Genomic DNA, 19,371 nt, shown 5'->3' with positions numbered 1-19,371 from the left:
ATCAGATGGTCATATCAGAGCAGTGGAAATTCAAGTGAAGAATAAAATATACACTTGGCCAGTTGCAAAACTAATCCCACTTCCAGCCCTCGCAGATGACGAACATGACAAAGAATCAGATCCCCCTAAATGACTGTTCCATTAAAGTAGCAAATATGTTCAACATATTTGGGGGCGGCGATGTTGGGAAGGAACAACCAATCAGATTAGTTGTGCTCCATTGCGTCAGTCACTTTCAGTTCCTGATGAGCCTACCACGCTAGGTAGCCTACCACTTGGGTTTCTCCAGCGTGCACTTAACTTTCATGGTCAAAGTGGATATGTTTAAGTTGTGCGTCAATGATACCATGTAAGTAATTTAATGAGTGTTTTCTATTGGATGTCACATACTATGAATAATCAAAACATCGTGAGTTCGTTTGTCTGAGGTGACGACTATCCTAGATTCTAGCCTAAGATGTTCATTTAACATATATATTCCAAATACACTTGAGTTCAGTATAATAACGATCACTGATTAATGCCTTTACTGTGTATAAATGTATGTTTAAATAACGTATAGATCCGTTTTGTGATTATATAGATTTGTTAGCTTTTTGTGTAATGACTCAGCAAAGACATTTCGGATAATTCCGTTTATGAGCGCTACGCGCCACCTAGTGGTAAAAATCAGTATTGCAGTAAATAATGTTATGTTTATAATAGAACGATATTGGGATAAATGCCAGCTGTTGTTAATGATGATGGAAATGTTTGATATCTAATTATTGTTTATTATTCACTGTTTCAGACCACACAACATACTACCTCAGATACCATGTCTAATAAGATAATTCCATTCAATGCCCTGTGGTGTGACTGTGCCGTTCATTATGCTGAATATTCATGCTGGACCTAATTAAAACTGTTACTTCTGATTCCTGCCTCCTGTGTTCTGACCGACACACCAGTGCGAGCACAGCTAGTTTGAACCAGTGCAAATACAGTCCTAAGTAAACTCAATAATAGGCTAAGAACATGTGTGACAGATGTGGCATTTTACAAAAACAAAAGGCTACAGACAGCCTTGCAGAGGGCATATCCAATCCAACTAATGAGATATGGTTTTGATTACAGTAAACATTTTGCTGCATGGACGCATACACCTGTAAACACAATGAATACATTGCTTCATAGTACACAAAGTAGTATGTGTAATTAACTCAAAATGGCAATAAGGGTTGTCTCAGTTCACAACTGTATTGGTCAAGTTCTGAGTGAAGTTGATGAGGTGATGCTGCTTGACCTCAACACACCAAAGATCCTTTCTCAGCTTACCTACACCATATTCCACACCATCCTCATCCATTTCATGTTCTGAAAATAACGAACACAAAACAAAATGCAAGTTCAACCATTACATTTCACACATATTACACTGTACTTATTCGGTTGAAATATTTTTTTTTATATTTGCAATTCAGGTTTATAAAAATGCTTACCTATTTGTTTTCTGGCTGGATGTCTGACACCGTTTTCCTCTGGTCAGTCCGTCAATGTCTGGCTTTAGATCTTGTGCTGTAGCAATCCGTAAAACAGCGTGGAGGTTGTCATCGTTGATGCGTGATCTGTGCTTGGTCTTGTTTAGATTCATTATTGAAAACATCTGTTCGCACAGGTAGGTGCTCCCAAACATGGACAGAACGCGGGCAGCATGCGGCATCAAAGCAGGGGGCAGTAGGTTGTAAAAGTCCTCGATTGCAGCATCCTGGAACTTTGCTCTCAGGCCACTATTGCTTTGAAGTTCTATTAACTCCATCTGAAGGAGATGGGGCGCACTGTCGACGTCAGCGGCGAAAGGATTGGCAAAGATGGCAAAGCCTGGGTGCTGTGTTTTAAAGTCAGAGAAGCGCCGATCAAATTCAATTATTAACCGGTTCACTTTGGTAGCCAACCGAGCGCATGAAAAAGCACCAGAGACTGAGGCGGAGATGCTCTGACAGACAGGAAAGTGAGCAAGATTATCATGTTCCAGTTGAGACTTCCACATGTGCAGTTTACGCTGGAAAGCTGTGATCATGTCGGACATCTGCGTGATGACTTGTTTGCGTCCCTGCAGCCTCTGATTCAGTCGAGCGAGATGCTCCGCTAGGTCACACAACATAGCAAAGTCACACAGCCAGTTTGGATCAGACAGTTCATGCAAGGGTTTTCCTTTACTTTGCATGAAAAGCGCAATTTCTTCCCTCAGCTCAAAAAATCGTTTGAGGACCGCGCTCCTACTCAGCCACCTTACTTCTGTATGGTACGACACATCTCCATGCTCCGAGCCCAACTCCTTTAAAAACAGCTGGAACTGGCGGTGATTCAGGCCACGCGCTCGAATGAAGTTCACTGTTTTCATGACTGTGCTCATTATATCATCCAGTTCCAGAACCTTTCCACACAGAGCTTCTTGGTGGATAATGCAATGATAAGTTATCAGAGGTGTGTGGCAGTTACTTTTTTGCATTTTCTCCTTCACTAGTCCAACCAAGCCTGCTTTTTCTCCACACATCGCAGGTCCGCCATCGGTAGTTAGCCCCACCAACTTTTCCCAAGGTAATTTAGTTTTACTTACGGACCTCTCCACCGCATCAAAAATGTCCTTCCCCTTCGTCGTCCCATGCATTGCAACTACATCCAAGAGCTCCTCACTGATAGTGAAGTCTGCTTTCACGCCTCTTATAAAAATGGATAGTTGCGCTGTATCCGTATTGTCTGTACTTTCATCAACAGCTAATGAAAAAGTCTGGTAACTGCGTGTCTCTTTGACCAGCTGTGTTGTCAGATTGCCTGCCAGTTCCTTAACTCGGTCTGCGATGGTGTTTCTAGACACTGACATTTTTAAAATTCTGTATCTGGTCGGGGCACACCTGCTCACATACCTTTAGCATACTCCTCTTCAAAAATTCTCCCTCTGAAAAACACTTGGAAGCGCGAGCGATTTCTTCAGCCACAATAAAGCTAGCTTTCACGGCTGCATCATTTTTTGCTGTGGCTTTTGTGAACATATTTTGCTGCCATTGCAGTCTGCTTTTCAATTCTTGAACAATTAGATTTTTTTTTTGGAGACTAGAGTTAGCATACTTCGCTCCATGTTTGGTGTCAAAATGCCGACGTAAATTGTATTCCTTCATCACCGACACTGCCTCGCCACACAGAAGACATACCGGTTTTTCTCCTTGAAGTACAAACATGTACTCACTTTCACATCGTTCTTTAAATTGCCTCCCCTCTGCATCAATTTTTCTCTTTTTGGATATTTTAGTTTATAAATTTTAAATTTGGGTTATCTATAGCTCTTTCTCAACTCCACCGTTAAGCGCCGATATGGAAACACTGCTATCTAGCGGCACGATGCCGTCATTTCGCGGGTTACAAAATCGACATGCATTGTGGGAGATGTAGTTTTTGGTCAATGTACGCTGTAAGCATACTTTATTTTAAGACAATCATATGCCTTTTGAGCTCACGCGGGCCACATAAAATGACTGGGCGGGCCGGATACGGGCCTTGAGTTTGACACGTGGGTTAAATGGTATAATACACCAGACTAAACCTAATTCCCATCATTTGTTTTGTTTCATATCTAAACTCTCTCCCCCACAGAATTGAGAGGCTTTGGAGAGATGTGTACGAACGTTTTAAGCATGTTCTATCACATCTTCTACAACATGGAGAAAGAGGGAATACTCAATCCAGATTCTGAGATTGACATTTTTGCCCTTCACTGGAGTTTTTTGTGTCAACTGCAGAGGCATCTTGCCTTCTTTAAAGATGCATGGAACAACCACCGCATCAGAACTGCTGGGAGCCAGTCACCTGTCCAGCTTTGGTTAAGATACAGTGCCAACAATACTGATGACACCATTCAAGTAAGACATCATATTATGTATGTATGTATGTATGTATATATTATTATTTTTTTACATCAGATTATATATATATATATTTTTTTTTACATCAGATTATGTATATATATTATGGAGTATATAGGGTATATATTTACCTTTAGAGGTGCATAAGCGATTTCTGAGAAACACTGTTGATATTTGAAATCAACATCCCTATTGCTGATTGCCTATAAAAGTGTTTTGTTGCTCGGTCTGATTGGTCAGATCCACTTTTTTTCCTACTGTTTATACAGCCAGGACTATGTACAAACATATTTTGTCAGCACACACACAGAATAGACATCTAGCAAATATTCACAAAATAATTTGTTTCTTAGAAATCACATACTGCACCTTTAATTCTCAAGCCATTGTATTAGGAGAAATCATAAATGTCTTAATCTGTCGTCTTTTTCTATTATACTTTTAGACTATTATAACTTTTTTTTTCTCCTTCCACCCACAATATGACTGATTTTCATTAATGAACACAGGTGGATGAAAATTATGGGATCGACTGGGATGGACCCCCAAGTCACGATAATGATGGAGTGCCAATTCCAGAAGTGGCTCTACCTCGACAACTGACCGAAGAGGAATTGGTTAGTCTGCCGAATCCTAATGTGCCCTTTTCAGAAGCCATTGACACATACTACAACACAATCACTAAAATTCGACAATTACTGGACATTTTGTAAATAGCACTGTATTTTACAGCATTTCATATGTATAAACTCTCCAGCCACAGTTTATTGTAAGTGTTGAACAAAACAGTTAATTTACCATTGTAATAGGACAGAAAATATAATTTATATGTAATAAATAAATTACTTCCTCAAACTAGGGTGCAAAACTGTTTTTGTTTTGTTTTTTACAGGGTAAACATGCACCAATAGTGTGACTGCGACATTGTTACAGCCAAAAGTAAGCAAACCTGCAGTTTCAACTGTGACCTTTAGGTAGTGCAACTTAACTTTTTTTTTTGCTGAAGAGCTGCATGTTAGTACACAGAACAGTAATTACACCAAACCAAACCCACTCTCTATTGATGATACAGCAGCTTTCAGGTCCTTATGGAAACTCTCATAAGTGCTCTATTTTGCTGGGAGTTTGATGGTTTCTCTACAAGTGGATGCAGTTGGCATTTCAACATCAGAGGACACCTCTACATATAGATTCTGAGGAAGAATTCCCCAACCCACCCAGAATTGAATGAGTTGCATCAGCTCTTCTGGTGTGCCTGTGTAAAAATAGAAATCTTCAATTATATTTGATTTTCAGAGAGTGAATTATTACTAAAAGTCTGTTCAATGATACAATTTAATACATTGTATAGTTTCAGAAGACTTATAAATATAGTGTACAAATCATATGGAGTACTTTCATGGTGTACATATCCTTTTAAGAGTCACTATAATCTGCCAAAAGAATTATTTAATTGAGAATGCAACTTAAAAGAAAAAAAGATCATATAGAGTGAATACCGCATTTAAAAATGGGCAGTGGTGTACAGTATTTGAGTAAATGTATTTATCACCCAAACTTGTCAATAAGGCTACTTTATGCAAATGTGAGTGCATTAGCAGGTAGTTTCTGAATCGTAGGTGTTTCATATATGAGATGAGGACATATGCTGCCTTCACGTGCTATCGGAATTTTCTATTTCCCACTTCTAAAGTTGGATTAGGAGCTCATCACATTACATTTTTGACCTGAGGGTATTCATGTCCAATTTTTTAAACTAGGAAACTAGTATTTATGTTAATTCCGATAGCGTGTAAAGGCAGCAATAGCTGGAGCCAGTGATGAGGCCCAAACCACCATGCCCACTTTACTTAATTTTACTAAACTTTATTTTATTTTATTGGCTGAACTATCCCTTAGGTACTTTTTTTTTTAGACTTTTACTCAAGTGATGTTAGAATTGAAGTCATTTTCTCTGTAAGGTATAGGTATTATGTACTTTCACTTAAATGTGGTTTTAAGGTTCTCTTTACATCTCTGAAAATGAGTTTGTACAAGTTAAGGGTATTAAGAGGTGGTTTCTTTTTACCTACCATTTTCAATGTACTGACGAAAGAAACCAGTTATCTTGAATGTGTCCTCCAGACTATAGCCACCATAGTCTTCATCATCACTGTCAACTGTAGGCCCTATAATTCTGTCGAGGACCATCTAAATACAGAGCAAAAAAATACTATACATTCCATCTGATCAAAAAACCTGAATTAGGGTTAATGGTGACAAATTAAATTAATTAGATTACCTAGCCAAGATTGATCTAGTATATACTGTATCGATTCTCTATTTAAACCACACAATGCAATTCATGGATGAAACGGTATATGGTATAAATGCAACAATACCTCTCGCTCAATCATTTGAGCTTACGCTCTTGGAAAAAGAACATCAATCAGGGCAGGCCGTTCTTTGACCATGTGCAAGACTCCTGTGTCTTTTAACCCCAGTCTGATCTGTCGAATTTTCTTTTCCCTCCGACCAATGACCTGTATTAATTCATTTAGGATTATTTAATGATGTAAAATATGAAATCTGTAAAAATGGTCACTAAACAAAAGTAAATAAACAATGAATCCCCAACTATTTGGGAAGTCAGGAACACAGACAAGCAAGGTGATGCAGAAAGTAAAGCATCACAGTGCTGTTATACTAAATATCACCCCTCCAAGGATATGAATAATGTTTTTGTTTTTTTAAGTATTTTTGTATGTCGAGAGTAAACCATACATTATAGAATCAATGGCACTTACTGCATGGTAAAGGATGCTTTGTGCCAACCATTTTCTGTTGTTCTCATTTACAGGTGGGAGATCCCTGTTGATTGCCAAGTTATTTACTTGGTCATGTTCATCTTCTGTCAAATTTCCAGACCCTTGAAGCTATGGCAGCAGATATGTATCAGAATTATTTGTAGAATGTTCTTCAAGACACACTTAAAGCATGCAATAACAAATTTTGTCATTATACCATGGTCTGTCTGAATATTTGATTCTGGGTTAGGAAGGTGTGCAATAAGTAAGGGATAATCCACAGCTAGCCGAACATGACATTATAGATGATGCTGAATTTAAACTCACATGTAAAACAATATCAGTCACATCGGTGTCAGGGCAGTCCTCTTGTTACGGTTGGGTGTAGGCAGGAAGCACGAGGAGATCAGGATTTCCAAAAACAATATACTTTACTAATAAATCAAACTCAAACTGATACAGGCAGGCAAAGGATGCACAGGTAACATACACACACCTTTCACAAACGCACCATATACAAACGAGAACCGACAAGGAGTGAGGGAGAACACAGGGTTTACATACACAGAGAACGGATCATGGGAACAAGACACAGCTGGGGCAAATTAACTAGAAACAGGTGAATGAACTAAACACAAACGAGGAGCGGGAAACTGGAAACAGGACAGAACCAAATACACAAAGAACGGGGGAAACACAGGACATACATGTAACATTAGCCCCCCCTCCTGCAAGGCGCGTCCTCGCGCCGTGTAACATCAATAAGGGTGGGGGGGTGACGAGGGCGTGGCCTGTAGGAGTCCAATGCCTCCAGGGCGGAGCAGGAAGTGCAGGCGGCCAGGGTGGATCAGGAAATGCAGGCGGCCAGGGCGGAGACTTTCCCTCGGACGGCCAGGGTGGAGACTGTCCCTCGGGTAGCCATAGTGGAGAGGCCACTTCAGGTGGCCAGGGTGGAGAGGCCACTTCAGGTGGCCAGGGTGGAGAGCACTAGGGTAGCCAGAAAAGAGTCTCTGGGTGTGCATAAGACAAACTGGGTGTGCCACATTTATTGTCAGATTAATGTGCAATAAACCCAGACTTTGCCTATCTCTAACTTTACAGAATAGACTGGGCTGATGTGTTAAACTATAGGCTACTCAGCCCCAAATAACCATAATACTATATAAAATATAACTCAGGGCTCGACATAAAGCCTCTTCATGTGCTTGTCCTTCGAACAAGTAAATCGGTTACATGACCAAGTAAAAAAATTACTTGTCCAGAAAAAAATGCAATAATAAAGCAATATTCTCACCAGTGTTCAGTCAACTTTGACATATTTAAATCTGCATATTTATGATATTTTAACCTTTATAAAGAGCATTTTTCATCTTTGCTTCATACTTCATCTTTCATTTTAAATTCTTAAATTTGATCAATAAATTAAATTAAAATAATAAGACACTGGCTGCTACCAATCAAATTAAATAATTTACAGTGAAAAATTACAATGGCATTAAATAATGTTATGAGATTGTTTTAAATGTTTTTTGAAGATACAAATATGAAATATTGGAAAGAATGATACTTTTAAACACAAAACTAAACCACCAATAGGTGGCGGCAGATCGCCGTCTTACTGAGTGAGTCGTTGAGTCATTTGTTCAAACGATTCTTTCAAAACGCTGAATTGTTCAAGAGTGAGGCATTTATTTAATCGGTCATTGAATCTTTGACTCAACCGATTCATTTCAAACGCTGAATCATGATTCAGTAATGCGGTTATGTGTTCTGGTGAGATGTGCTGTGGTTCTGCTGTGATCTTTGTTTGGAACTATTTTCGCTGCTCAAATACAACAAAAAACAGTCAATATTGTGTCTAAAATGTAAGTGACTTAATAGTAATTTGTTTATTAAACTGTCATATGAAATCAGTGGTACATTTTCAATCGTGATGGTATTGCACTCGTGGTTGTGTGATGTTGCTTAACTGTATATCATATCATATGTTATAAATATAAGAACTCCACATGAATTTTTACCGCTGTGTATGTTCATTAAGTTTCTTTGTGTGATCTGGGCTCATTTGTTTCCATTTCTCATGAGGCACGAGCCTCAACAGCGCAACCGTGTTACCTAAGACAGTCAGCTGTTTGCGGATTGGTTGGCAGTCCAAATGTTGGCAGATTTTTTTTTTTACGATAATAATTAAAACATTTAATTAAATTTTAAATAAACAAATTGTAAGTAAATAACAATAGGTCAAGTTTAGTTTTTTTTTTATCAAGACTATTTTTAGGTGTGCCAGCTGCCACTGTGGGTGGCACCGGCACACCCTGGCACACCCGTGGCTACGCCAGTGGGAGAGGCCACTTCAGGTGGCCAGGGTGGAGAGGCCACTTCAGGTGGCCAGGGCGGAGCCTCCCCTTCGGGCGGCCATGGCGGAGATGCACCTTCGGGCGGCCATGGCGGAGACGCACCTTCAGGTGGCCTATATCCCCCCCCCAAACTTTCTTGGGGGGAATCACAGACTCTGGGACAGGCTCTGGGACGTGGACAGTCTCAGGGTGGGCAGACGGGACGTGGAAAGTCTCTGGCTGGGCTAGCGGTGAAGGCCCGGCTATGCTGGAAGGAACCAGCGGTGAAGGCTCAGAGGGGCTGGACGGGACCAGCGGAGAAGGCTCTGAAGGGCTGGACGGGACCAGCGGAGAAGGCTCTGGCTCGGCCGGCGTGACGCGAAGCTCCGGCCCGGCAGGCGTGACGCGAAACTCTGGCTCGGCAGGCGTGCAGGTAAGCTCAGGCTCGGCAGGCGTGCAGGTAAGCTCAGGCTCGGCAGGCATGCAGGGAAGCTCAGGCTCGGCAGGCGTGCAGGGAAGCTCAGGCTCGGCAGGGCTGGACGGGACCAGCTGTGAAGGCTCGGCTGGGCTGGACGGAACCAGCTGTGAAGGCTCGGCTGGGCTGGACGGAACCAGCGGAGAAGGCTCGGGAGGACTGGATGCATGGGCCAGAACTGATGTGTGTGTAGCCCACACACACAAAATCGCCGCAGACATCACCATCAATGCAGTGTCCTCTTGAGTGGACTTAGGTGTGGTGTGCTTAGTCTCTGGCGGGTAGGCGTGCACCAGCAGTGAAGGCGGCTCAGGCTCTGGCGGGCAGGCGACGGGCTCAGGCTCTGACGGGCAGGCGACGGGCTCAGGCTCTGGCGGGCAGGCGACGGGCTCAGGCTCTGGCGGGCAGGCGACGGGCCCACTGCTGGACGGGATCGGTGGAGAAGGCTGGATCAGCGATGGCGGCTCTGGGCTGGTTGGGATCAATGGTGGAAGCTTTGTGTCCCAGTCAGCAAGCTCGTTCTCCTCAAACGTTATCAAGACCCCCACTAGTATGGTGGGTATGGAGCGATGCATAGACTCGGGACTGGGCGGGACCAGCGGCGCAGAGGGCTTGGTGCTGGACGGAACCAGCAGCGAAGAGGGCCTGGTGCTGGACGGAACCAGCGGCGAAGGGGGCCTAGTGCTGGATGGAACCAGCGGCGAAGGCTTGGCTGGACTGGACACCACCAACCCAGGATCGAAGAGAGGCCAGAGTGGAGAGTGGTGTCGGGACTCCTCTCGACAACCGCCTCTACTACGGCCTCCACGGGTCCCACGGACCTGGTCGGTTCTTCTGTTACGGTTGGGTGTAGGCAGGAAGCATGAGGAGATCAGGATTTCCAAAAACAATATACTTTACTAATAAATCAAACTCAAACTGATACAGGCAGGCAAAGGATGCACAGGTAACATACACACACCTTTCACAAACGCACCATATACAAACGAGAACCGACAAGGAGTGAGGGAGAACACAGGGTTTACATACACAGAGAACGGATCATGGGAACAAGACACAGCTGGGGCAAATTAACTAGAAACAGGTGAATGAACTGAACACAAACGAGGAGCGGGAAACTGGAAACAGGACAGAACCAAATACACAAAGAACGGGGGAAACACAGGACATACATGTAACACCTCTAGTTCTACAACAGCTATCTCATCCTTCTATCCAATCAACAAATTTGAAAAATGAGTGGCTCAAACCGGTGAGTAAGGTTCCACCGTGTAGGAAAGAATGTCCAATCATGCGCCCAATGACACGGACAAGGTCACTATCCAGTAAGAGCCGAGAAGTGGAAGGCACCAAATGGTCTTCTTGTCCATTAAAGAACAATGTCTTGCCACAGTTTTCTAGAAAATATGATGATAAAAAAAAACAATATATATAGAAATGTCCAGATGCTAATAAAACAATTTTACACAACCTTTTATCTTTATGTCTCTTACATCAAAATTAAATAGGCTAATAAATATTTTAGAACTTACCAAGATTTAGGCCAAATCCGTATTGTACTCTTGACATAACAAAGGAGAGAAAATGGCGTTTTACCCCATCTCCAAAGGCAGAATCACCTGTGTATAAGAAAAATATTACACAGCCAACTGTGTAGTTATATTTATGTAAAACAAAGGAAAGGAATACTTCACACAGAAATGAAAATCCCATCATAATTACCTCACCCTCAAATTGTTCAAAACATGTATGACTTTTTCTTCAATGGAATTAACCGTTTCTACCATAAAGACTCAGAAGAGTTCTCAAATAAATAGAATTTATTTTGTGAAAGGAGTTTACAGACGAAAATAAAGGTAGATGCTCGACAAGCTCCGTCTCTGAGTTCTTTGGCGTAGGCCTCGTCCTCCGTCAGGGTCTGAATGTTAGCTTGTAGGTCCTGCCTGATGTTAGAGGCAGGGGCGGAGCCTACCCCCTGACAAATGGACGGGAGCCATCCTGGTGGTGGTGGGGAGGATGGGGGAAAACTTTGCTACGACACCTGCGGGCAACAACATGGAACGGTAGGATCAGTCTTTTATATTCAATGTCGAGCTGTGATTGGTTGCGTGGAATTATAAATGAGTGACGTGCAATGGAGTCTTTCTGGTAGAACTTACGCTTACGCTTTCATTTCTAAAATTAAATTTTTTGCTCCAAAAAAAAAAATCATACTTATTTGAAATTACATGAGGGTGAGTAAATGGCTGAAACCATTGTGTACTTTTTCGCTAAATTAAACCTTACCTCTAAGTAAAACACACAATGGACATTTAGTCATTGAATTTTTGTAAAATGTCAGTTTTTCTCTCTCTCTCTCTTCGGGACTTTTACGTAGATCTATCTTTGCCACAAGATCTGCCTGATCCTCCACTTCTTGCAGTACAAAACATCTAAATATGTAAGCAGCATGGTTCAAATCAGGCTCAGTTCTCCAGTCTGCAAAAATGTGCATATGGTTATATCTGTAGTATTAAATTATTTATGCAGAAAAAAAATAAAATGTTAATTTGTAAGTTGCCAGATTTATGTTCATAAAAAGACCTTCAGTATCCTCACTGCTGAATTTCAAATCTCCGCTATCTAGTCTCCTGCTACTCGTCCCTTCAAAAGCCAGATCATGACGCTGCTCTCTGCTCCTATGACTCCTTTCTGTAACCTGCTCATCATTCTCCTGTCTGCTGCTACAGGTCTCTTCTAAACCTTGTCACTGACTTCAAGGTCAATAATCTCCTGTCTGTCACAGTTTTGACCTCTGCTGTTTTCATCTCTTTCAATGCTCTTCTCTTTTGCTGACCTATTTTTTTAGAAGAAAATTTCTGTTATATGACAAAAAAGAGCATAAAATGAACTGTGACAACGTGTTGCTAAACACAAGAATCAAGAAAACATGTTCAATATAACTTAAATCAGTTTTTCATGTATATAGTACTATACATAATGCACACTTTCACACTTTTCATCACAGTAAATTCACTGTACAGGGGGCCCAGATCCACATTTAGGTTCACACGATTCCTTAAAACAAGCAGTGGAAAAACTGTCACCTCCATTTTCAAACTCATTTACTGCATGCTTGTGGCCTTTATGGTTACATACCATGCCAAGGTCTTTCTAAAGAGGCCTTACATACACAATTGCTGCATGTATACCAATGGTGTCTTGAAGATAATGCGGTGTATACCCTTCTGATGGACAGGGGACGACTTGCAAAGTCGCAAAGCTATGCTTTCCCGGGCCGCCCCGAGTATCGGGCTTGTGTGGAACCATCCGCCATGTCCCGAGCACTTAAGGCTGATGATTGGTTTTTGGGGGAGGCGAACCCAAATCCTTTCTGCCCGGACGTGCATGAAGAGGTCATGAGATCGTGGGAGTCTCCTTGACTTTTCGCGACTGCTCAACGGCCTCTTCCGCCTTCTCTGCCCGCGCAGAGGCCGCGGCCAAGGGTACACTGGGGTTCCCCCTGTGGAGTGTTCTGTGGTAACACATCTGTGTCCCCACAGCGCCTCCACCTGGCGTGGTGACCCTAAGCACCCCTCCAATGCCTGTAGGTTTTTTGTCTACTCCGGTGGCAAGGACCTATAGAGCTGCGGGGCTGGCTGCCGCCTCACTGCATGTTATTGCCATCCTTCTGGGTGCTCAATGACATGCACGAGGGTAGGGCTGATTCAGGGCTCATCTAAGAGCTGCCTGCCATCACTGACCTTGCTCTACGAGAGACGAAGGTGACCGCACGCTCCCTGGGTCAGGTGATGTCCACATGCGTGGTCAGACATCTCTGGCTTAACCTGGTTGATATGTGCGAGGCTGAGCGAACTCGTTTCCTCAACTCCCCCATATCCCAGGCTGGCCTCTTCGGCGGCGCGGTCGAGGACTCTGCCCCAGGCGATGCGGCGCTCCCGTTACGGGCAGCTCAGACGTGGGTTGCAGTTCTTTCAGGAAGTGGTTGCAGGGCCACTCCTTCCCCCGGTGGAGGGCCGGGGGAGAACCTCTTCTCCAAAGAGCTGCATCCCATCTCTGAGACCCCAGAGGGCGCGGATGACAGTGTGCGCCGCTTACGAGCCTCGCCACTCTTATCCCCCTCTGTCCCAGAGCTCGGATGACAGTGTGTGCCGCCCCCGGGCCGTACCACTCTCATCCCCCTGTGTCGCCAGACCCCTGGCAGAGCAGGCCCCCGTGGAACGCTGGTCCTTCCCTGGGCTCCTCTGTCAGGACGCGGCTAATGACAGTGCCCCCGCACCGGGCCGCTATGCCACCCTTGCCTGGGCCTATCATTCTGCTTCGCTGCACCACCGAGGGGACCTCTGTGGTTCGCGTGACCCCGTTGGCACAGTCCTTGGGAGCCTGGCTAGAGTTTCCCAACCTGTGCCACTGGGTCGCACGAACCATCAGGCTCGGCTATGCGATTCAGTTCGCACAGTCTCCTCCCCGCTTTAGGGGAGTCTGCTCCACTATGGTCGGTGGCTATGCCCCTATCATGAGAGCGGAGGTTGCTACCCTACTGGCGAAGGGTACGATCGAGACTGTCCGTCCAGCCGAAATGAGGTCCAGATTTTACTGCCCCTATCTCATTGTCCCGGAGAAATCCGGTGGGTTATGACCAATCCTGTACCTGCGCATCTGAACCGCTCGCTTCACAGGCTGCCGTTCAAGATGCTCCTGGCCAAACGCATTTTCGGATGTGTGCGGCCACAGGATTGGTTTGCAGCGATCGCCCTGAAGGACGCCTACTCTTATGTATCCGTTCTCTTCGACTCAGACTGTTACTACGGTTTGCTGTCAGGGGACGCGCATATCAGTACGCCGTTCTCCCATTTGGGCTAGCCCTGTCTCCTTGCGCCTTCACGAAGATTGTCGAGGCAGCCCTTGTTCCTCCAGGGGAACACGGGGTTCGCATCCTGAACTATCTCGGCGACTGGCTTTCCTAGCTCACTCTCAAGACCAGGTTTGCGAACACAGGGACCCAGTGCTCCGGCACCTAGCTCGTCTGGGCCTTCGGGTCAACTGGGAAAAGTGTAAACTTTGCCCCGTGCAGAGGATCTCTTTTCTCGGTATTGACTTGGTCGCCTTCTCCACTCAGCCACTGCTGACTTGCCTGCAATCAAGCAGGTCCTGGACAGGACCTCAGCGCCTTCTGCATGTCAATTGCCTTGAGTTGCTGGCAGTACGCCTGGCCCTGCACCGTTTTCAAACTTTGCACAAGGGTCAACACGTACTAGTCCGTTCAGACATTTTATTTATTTTTTATTTTTTTATTTATCCTTTATTTTACCAGGTGATGTCCCGTTGAGATATTCAAATCTCTTTTACAAGGGAGCCCTGCGGCCAACAATTAGACAAGTTACACCGAAAAACAGAAACAAACAAACAAAGCAGATTTACAATACATGTAAAACAATTTAAGAATGACTTAAAGGGTCATTGAAAACATGTGCATTGTTCAAATTTGGAACATTTAAGTAATTGTTTAAAATGTTCTAGTGGGATAAAAACAGAAAGCTTCAATACTTTTTGGAGCAAATTCCAACACCAAGGAACAGCATAACTGAAAGCAGACTTACCAAATTCAGTTGTTATACGTGGGATTTTTAGAGCCAGAATGTTAACAGAGCGGAGATTGTAAGTGGAATGATTCCAGGTCAACAGACTAGTAAGATAACTGGGTAAATTACCATTGATGACTTTATAAATAAAAATATGCCAATGAAACCATCTACGCAAACCTAAAGAACTAAAACCAGTCGCCTCATAAAGACGACAGTGATGAGTGCGGGACTTGGCATTAGTAATAAACCGTAATGCACCATGGTAGACTGTGTTAAGTGTATGCAGCGTGGTAGAAGCAGCATGCATATAAATAACATCCCCATAGTCCAAGACTGGTAAGAAAGTGTCACTAATCAATTTCCTCCTAGCTTGGAGAGTAAAACAGGATTTATTTCTAAAATAAAAACCAAGCTTTACTCTCAGTGTTCTCACTAATTTATCAATATTAACTTTAAAAGTTAGCTTTTCATCAATCCACAGACCAAGATATTTATAAGATGAAACATTTTCGACACACTTCCCATCCAGTGTGGAAATGGCTAGTGAAGTTGATGTCGGTGATGTGCGAGACTTTGTGAACTGCATCACCTTTGTTTTACCAGCGTTTAAAACCAATCTAAGATTAATGAAGGTAGCCTGTAATAAATTAAAAGATTGCTGTAGTGAATGGTAAGCTTGAGCTAGGGTGGGGGCGGAACAATATAGTACTGTGTCGTCTGCATAGAGGTGTATTTTGCCATTATCTACTACAGAGGCAATGGTGTTTATGTAAATAGTAAATAGGACCGGGCCAAGGATAGACCTTTGAGGGACACCTCGCCAGACCCCCAGTGGGGCAGAACTATGCCCATCGACAACTACAGTTTGAGTTCTGTTGGCAAGATAGTTTCTGAACCAATCAACTGCCTTAGTGCCCAAGCCGATGTCCCTGAGCCTCTCAAGTAAAATACAGTGATCAACTGTGTCAAAGGCCTTTGACAAGTCGATGAACAGGGCTGCACAGCTCATCGTATTGGCAAGGTCACAGATGATGTCATCAAGCACCTTAGTAGCTGCAGTAATGGTGCTATGCTTGGCCCTAAAGCCTGATTGTGCCGGGCAAAGTATGTTATAATTTAGCAAGAAGCCCTTAAGTTTGGTGTTTACTAAAGACTCTAGGACCTTTGCAAGTACAGACAGTTTAGAAATTGGGCGGTAATTATCGAGAATGGAGGAGTCCCCCTCTTTCAACAGGGGCAGCACATGGGCTGATTTCCAAACATCTGGTAATTCATTTGAAGACAGGGACAAATAAAAATATATGTAATAGGTTCCACTATAATATGTGCAGACAGTTTTAGTAAAGCAGGGTCTAGGCCATCAGGACCGGGTGATTTCCTTGTATCAATTTCCTTAAGAGCCTTAAGCACTGCAGATGAGGTAATGGGTTTAAAGTTGAATCCCTCACTGACAAGAGAAGCAGGTGAATTGTTTTGGAGAGGTGAAGAAAAATGTCTGTGTGAGACTTCTTCAGGATGTGATTGTTCAAATATGTCCCCTGCCTTAATGAAATGGTCATTGAAACCATTAACAATATCATTCTTGTTTGACATCTGTTGGGTATCTTTAACTATATGCTTAGGGAGAGCAGAGTCACTGGGAGGTATTTCAAGGGATTTTATCGTCTTCCAAAATTTAGATGGATTATTTAGGTTTGAGGAAATTGATTTGAGGTAGAAGTCAGATTTGCACTTTCTTATAAGGTAAGTGCACTTGTTCCTAAGATACCTAAAATTAGTCCAATCAGATTGGAGGTTTGTGGTCCTTGCTAAAACCCAGGCTGCATTTCTCTCATGAATCAGAGAAGACAGTTCATTGGAAAACCAGGGGTTATCACGCCCTTTAATTCTATAGCATGTTAGGGGGGCATGTTTATCAGTAATCGAGAGAAAGAGTGAGTGAAATTAGTTCCATGCCACATTTATATCCGGTATCAGACTAATTCTAGAGAAATCACAGATGTTTAATTCATGTAAAAAGGCTTGTTCTATAAAATAAAAAGGCTTGTTCTAAAATTTCTTTTAATGAGGATGCGAGGCTTGAGTTTAGGGAGCTTAGTGTCCCTAACACATGCTACGGTACAATGGTCACTGATGTCGTTAGAGAATACACCTATTCCTTTATATTTCTGTGGAGTGTTTGTGAGTATAAGATCTATCAAGGTTGACTTATCTGGGAATTTTCTATTTGGACGTGTAAAGGAGGAAACAAGCTGGGTAAGATTTAGCTCATTACAGATACTTTTCAGGCAGTCAGAATTAGCAGAGAGCCAGTCCCAATTCAGATCCCCCATAAGCACAAATTCCCTATCCCGTAATTCGACTAATACATCAGCCAGAGAATTTAAGGCCTTCTTAGCAGCAGAAGGAGGCCTATAGCAGGCAATGACAGTAAGGAGTGATGTGGAAGAGAAATAAATATCAATAGATAAAAACTCAAATATTTTAGGATAGGAGATAGATTTAGTTACTCTGCAATTAAACCTGGTTTTAATATAAATGGCAACACCACCGCCCTTACTTTTACGATCACTACGAAATGAATTATAACCAGTAATATGGATAGAAGAATCAGGAATAGATTTCTTCAACCAAGTCTCAGATAAAACCAAAACATCAGGGTCTGAAGTCCCAAACCCTGATTAGGTCCATTTTTGGCACAAGACTTCTAACATTCATGTGGAGGAAGCCAAGACCATTTCGTTCCTTGAAATCAAATGGAGTAGGTAAATTAATACATGGGGGTGAAGGCCCAGGATTTGGTTTAATGTTACCTGACATCAAAAGAAGTAGAATTATTAAAAGACGATATTTTAATCTAACAGCTTTGCCTTTGAGACTGTGAGAATCATGATTATGAGTATGAGGTTGGCCAGTAGGTATTAAAACATCAAAGCTTTCCATGACAGTTTCATTAAAAACACAAAAATATATATCAAAAGGAAATAAATTATATTCAATGACTGGGTGGTATAACGCAGTGCACGAAAAATGCATAAGTGCAATATAGGAGAGTTTAGGATGCAAGCCATTTATCTCATCAGGGACTTGGTCAAATGAAACAGTATAAAATTAGGTAATATTAAAAGTCATTAGTAGGAGAACAGTGCGAAGCAGGAGGAATATGACATGCATTGTTGGTCTGTAGCGATGTGACCAGGATAATCCACAGAAACAGGAAACAGCTGATTGAGTTTGAGTGCGAAGCTAAACCACTCCGGGTAAACGAGTAGCCCAAACTTTGCGTTGAGGGCGAGATGAAAATACTCATGCATCAGCTGAAATGCGGGAGAGAAAGCTGTATCAGCGATCGACACTGTTTCCCATCGCTTTCACGGCAAAAATGACAAGGTAAGAAACATAACAGCCGACGAGCTGTCACGGTTTCGGCCCATCTCCGGCGAATGGCGACTCCATCCTCAGTTGGTCCAGCTGATTTGGGACCAGTTCGGGGACGCAAAGGTAGACCTGTTTGCCTTCCACGACTCATCCCACTGCGCCATGTAATACTCCCTGACCGAGGGCACGCTCGGCACGGATGCAATGGCGCACAGCTGGCCGCGGGGCCTCCGCTTATATGTGTTTCCCCCAGTGAGCCTTCTCGCACGGACCCTGTGCAAGATCAAGGAGGACGAGGAGCAGGTCATTCTGGTTGCGCCGTTCTGGCCCACCCGGACCTGGTTCTCCGAACTGATACTCCTCGCGACAGCACCTCCTTGGCCAATTCCTCTGAGGAAGGACCTCATTTCTCAGAGACGGGGCACCCTATGGCACCCTTGTCCCGATCTTTGGAACCTCCACGTGTGGCTCCTGGACGGACGAGGCAGGTTTGAGTACCCTGCCACCTGTGGTGGCAGCTACCTTCACTTCCGCTAGAGCATCGTCCACGAGGCATGTCTATGCGTTGAAGTGGAACCTCTTCGACAACTGGTGCTCTTCTCACCGAGAAGACCCCAGGAGATGCCGATCAGTGTCGTGCTTTCCTTCTGCAAGATGGGTTGGAGCGAAGGCTGTCTCCCTCCACCCTGTAGGTGTATGTGGCTGCCATCGCCGCATATCACGAAGCAGTTGAAGGTAAGTCACTTGGAAAGCACGATCTGATCATCAGGTTCCTGAGAGGAGCGAGGAGATTGTATCTTCCTCGCCCTCCTCTCGTTCCCTCTTGGGACCTCTCAGTGGTCTTAAATGCCCTGCAGAGGGCTCCCTTTGAGCCTCTGCAATCAGTTGAGCTTAAATATCTGTCTCTTAAGA

The 19,371-nt window shown here is 43.6% G+C and overlaps 2 protein-coding genes across 2 annotated transcripts in view; one reads left to right on the top strand and one right to left on the bottom strand.

Annotated features, from left to right (window-relative positions):
• The window catches only part of LOC130100896 (metalloproteinase inhibitor 2-like), a 318,524-nt gene that overhangs the window by 210,640 nt on the left and 88,513 nt on the right, over positions 1-19,371 (top strand). The gene's annotated exons all lie outside the window — the stretch shown is intronic.
• On the bottom strand, positions 1,478-2,959 carry LOC130100894 (general transcription factor II-I repeat domain-containing protein 2-like). Its single transcript, XM_056266545.1, has one exon. The coding sequence runs from the start codon at positions 2,861-2,863 to the stop codon at positions 1,478-1,480; it is 1,386 nt and encodes a 461-aa protein (XP_056122520.1). The 5' UTR covers positions 2,864-2,959.

The sequence above is a fragment of the Rhinichthys klamathensis genome, unplaced genomic scaffold (genome assembly GCF_029890125.1).
Source record: "Rhinichthys klamathensis goyatoka isolate OS25496 unplaced genomic scaffold, OSU_Roscu_1.1 h1tg000249l_1, whole genome shotgun sequence".
NCBI classification, from domain to species: domain Eukaryota; kingdom Metazoa; phylum Chordata; class Actinopteri; order Cypriniformes; family Leuciscidae; genus Rhinichthys; species Rhinichthys klamathensis.
The sequence above is the reverse complement of the archived record's forward strand: the minus strand, read 5'-3'. Positions and strand labels throughout refer to the sequence as shown.

Excerpts from the sequence above, each read along its gene's own strand:
- LOC130100894 (XM_056266545.1), bottom strand. The coding sequence starts at position 2,863 with ATGTCAGTGTCTAGAAACACCATCGCAGACCGAGTTAAGGAACTGGCA.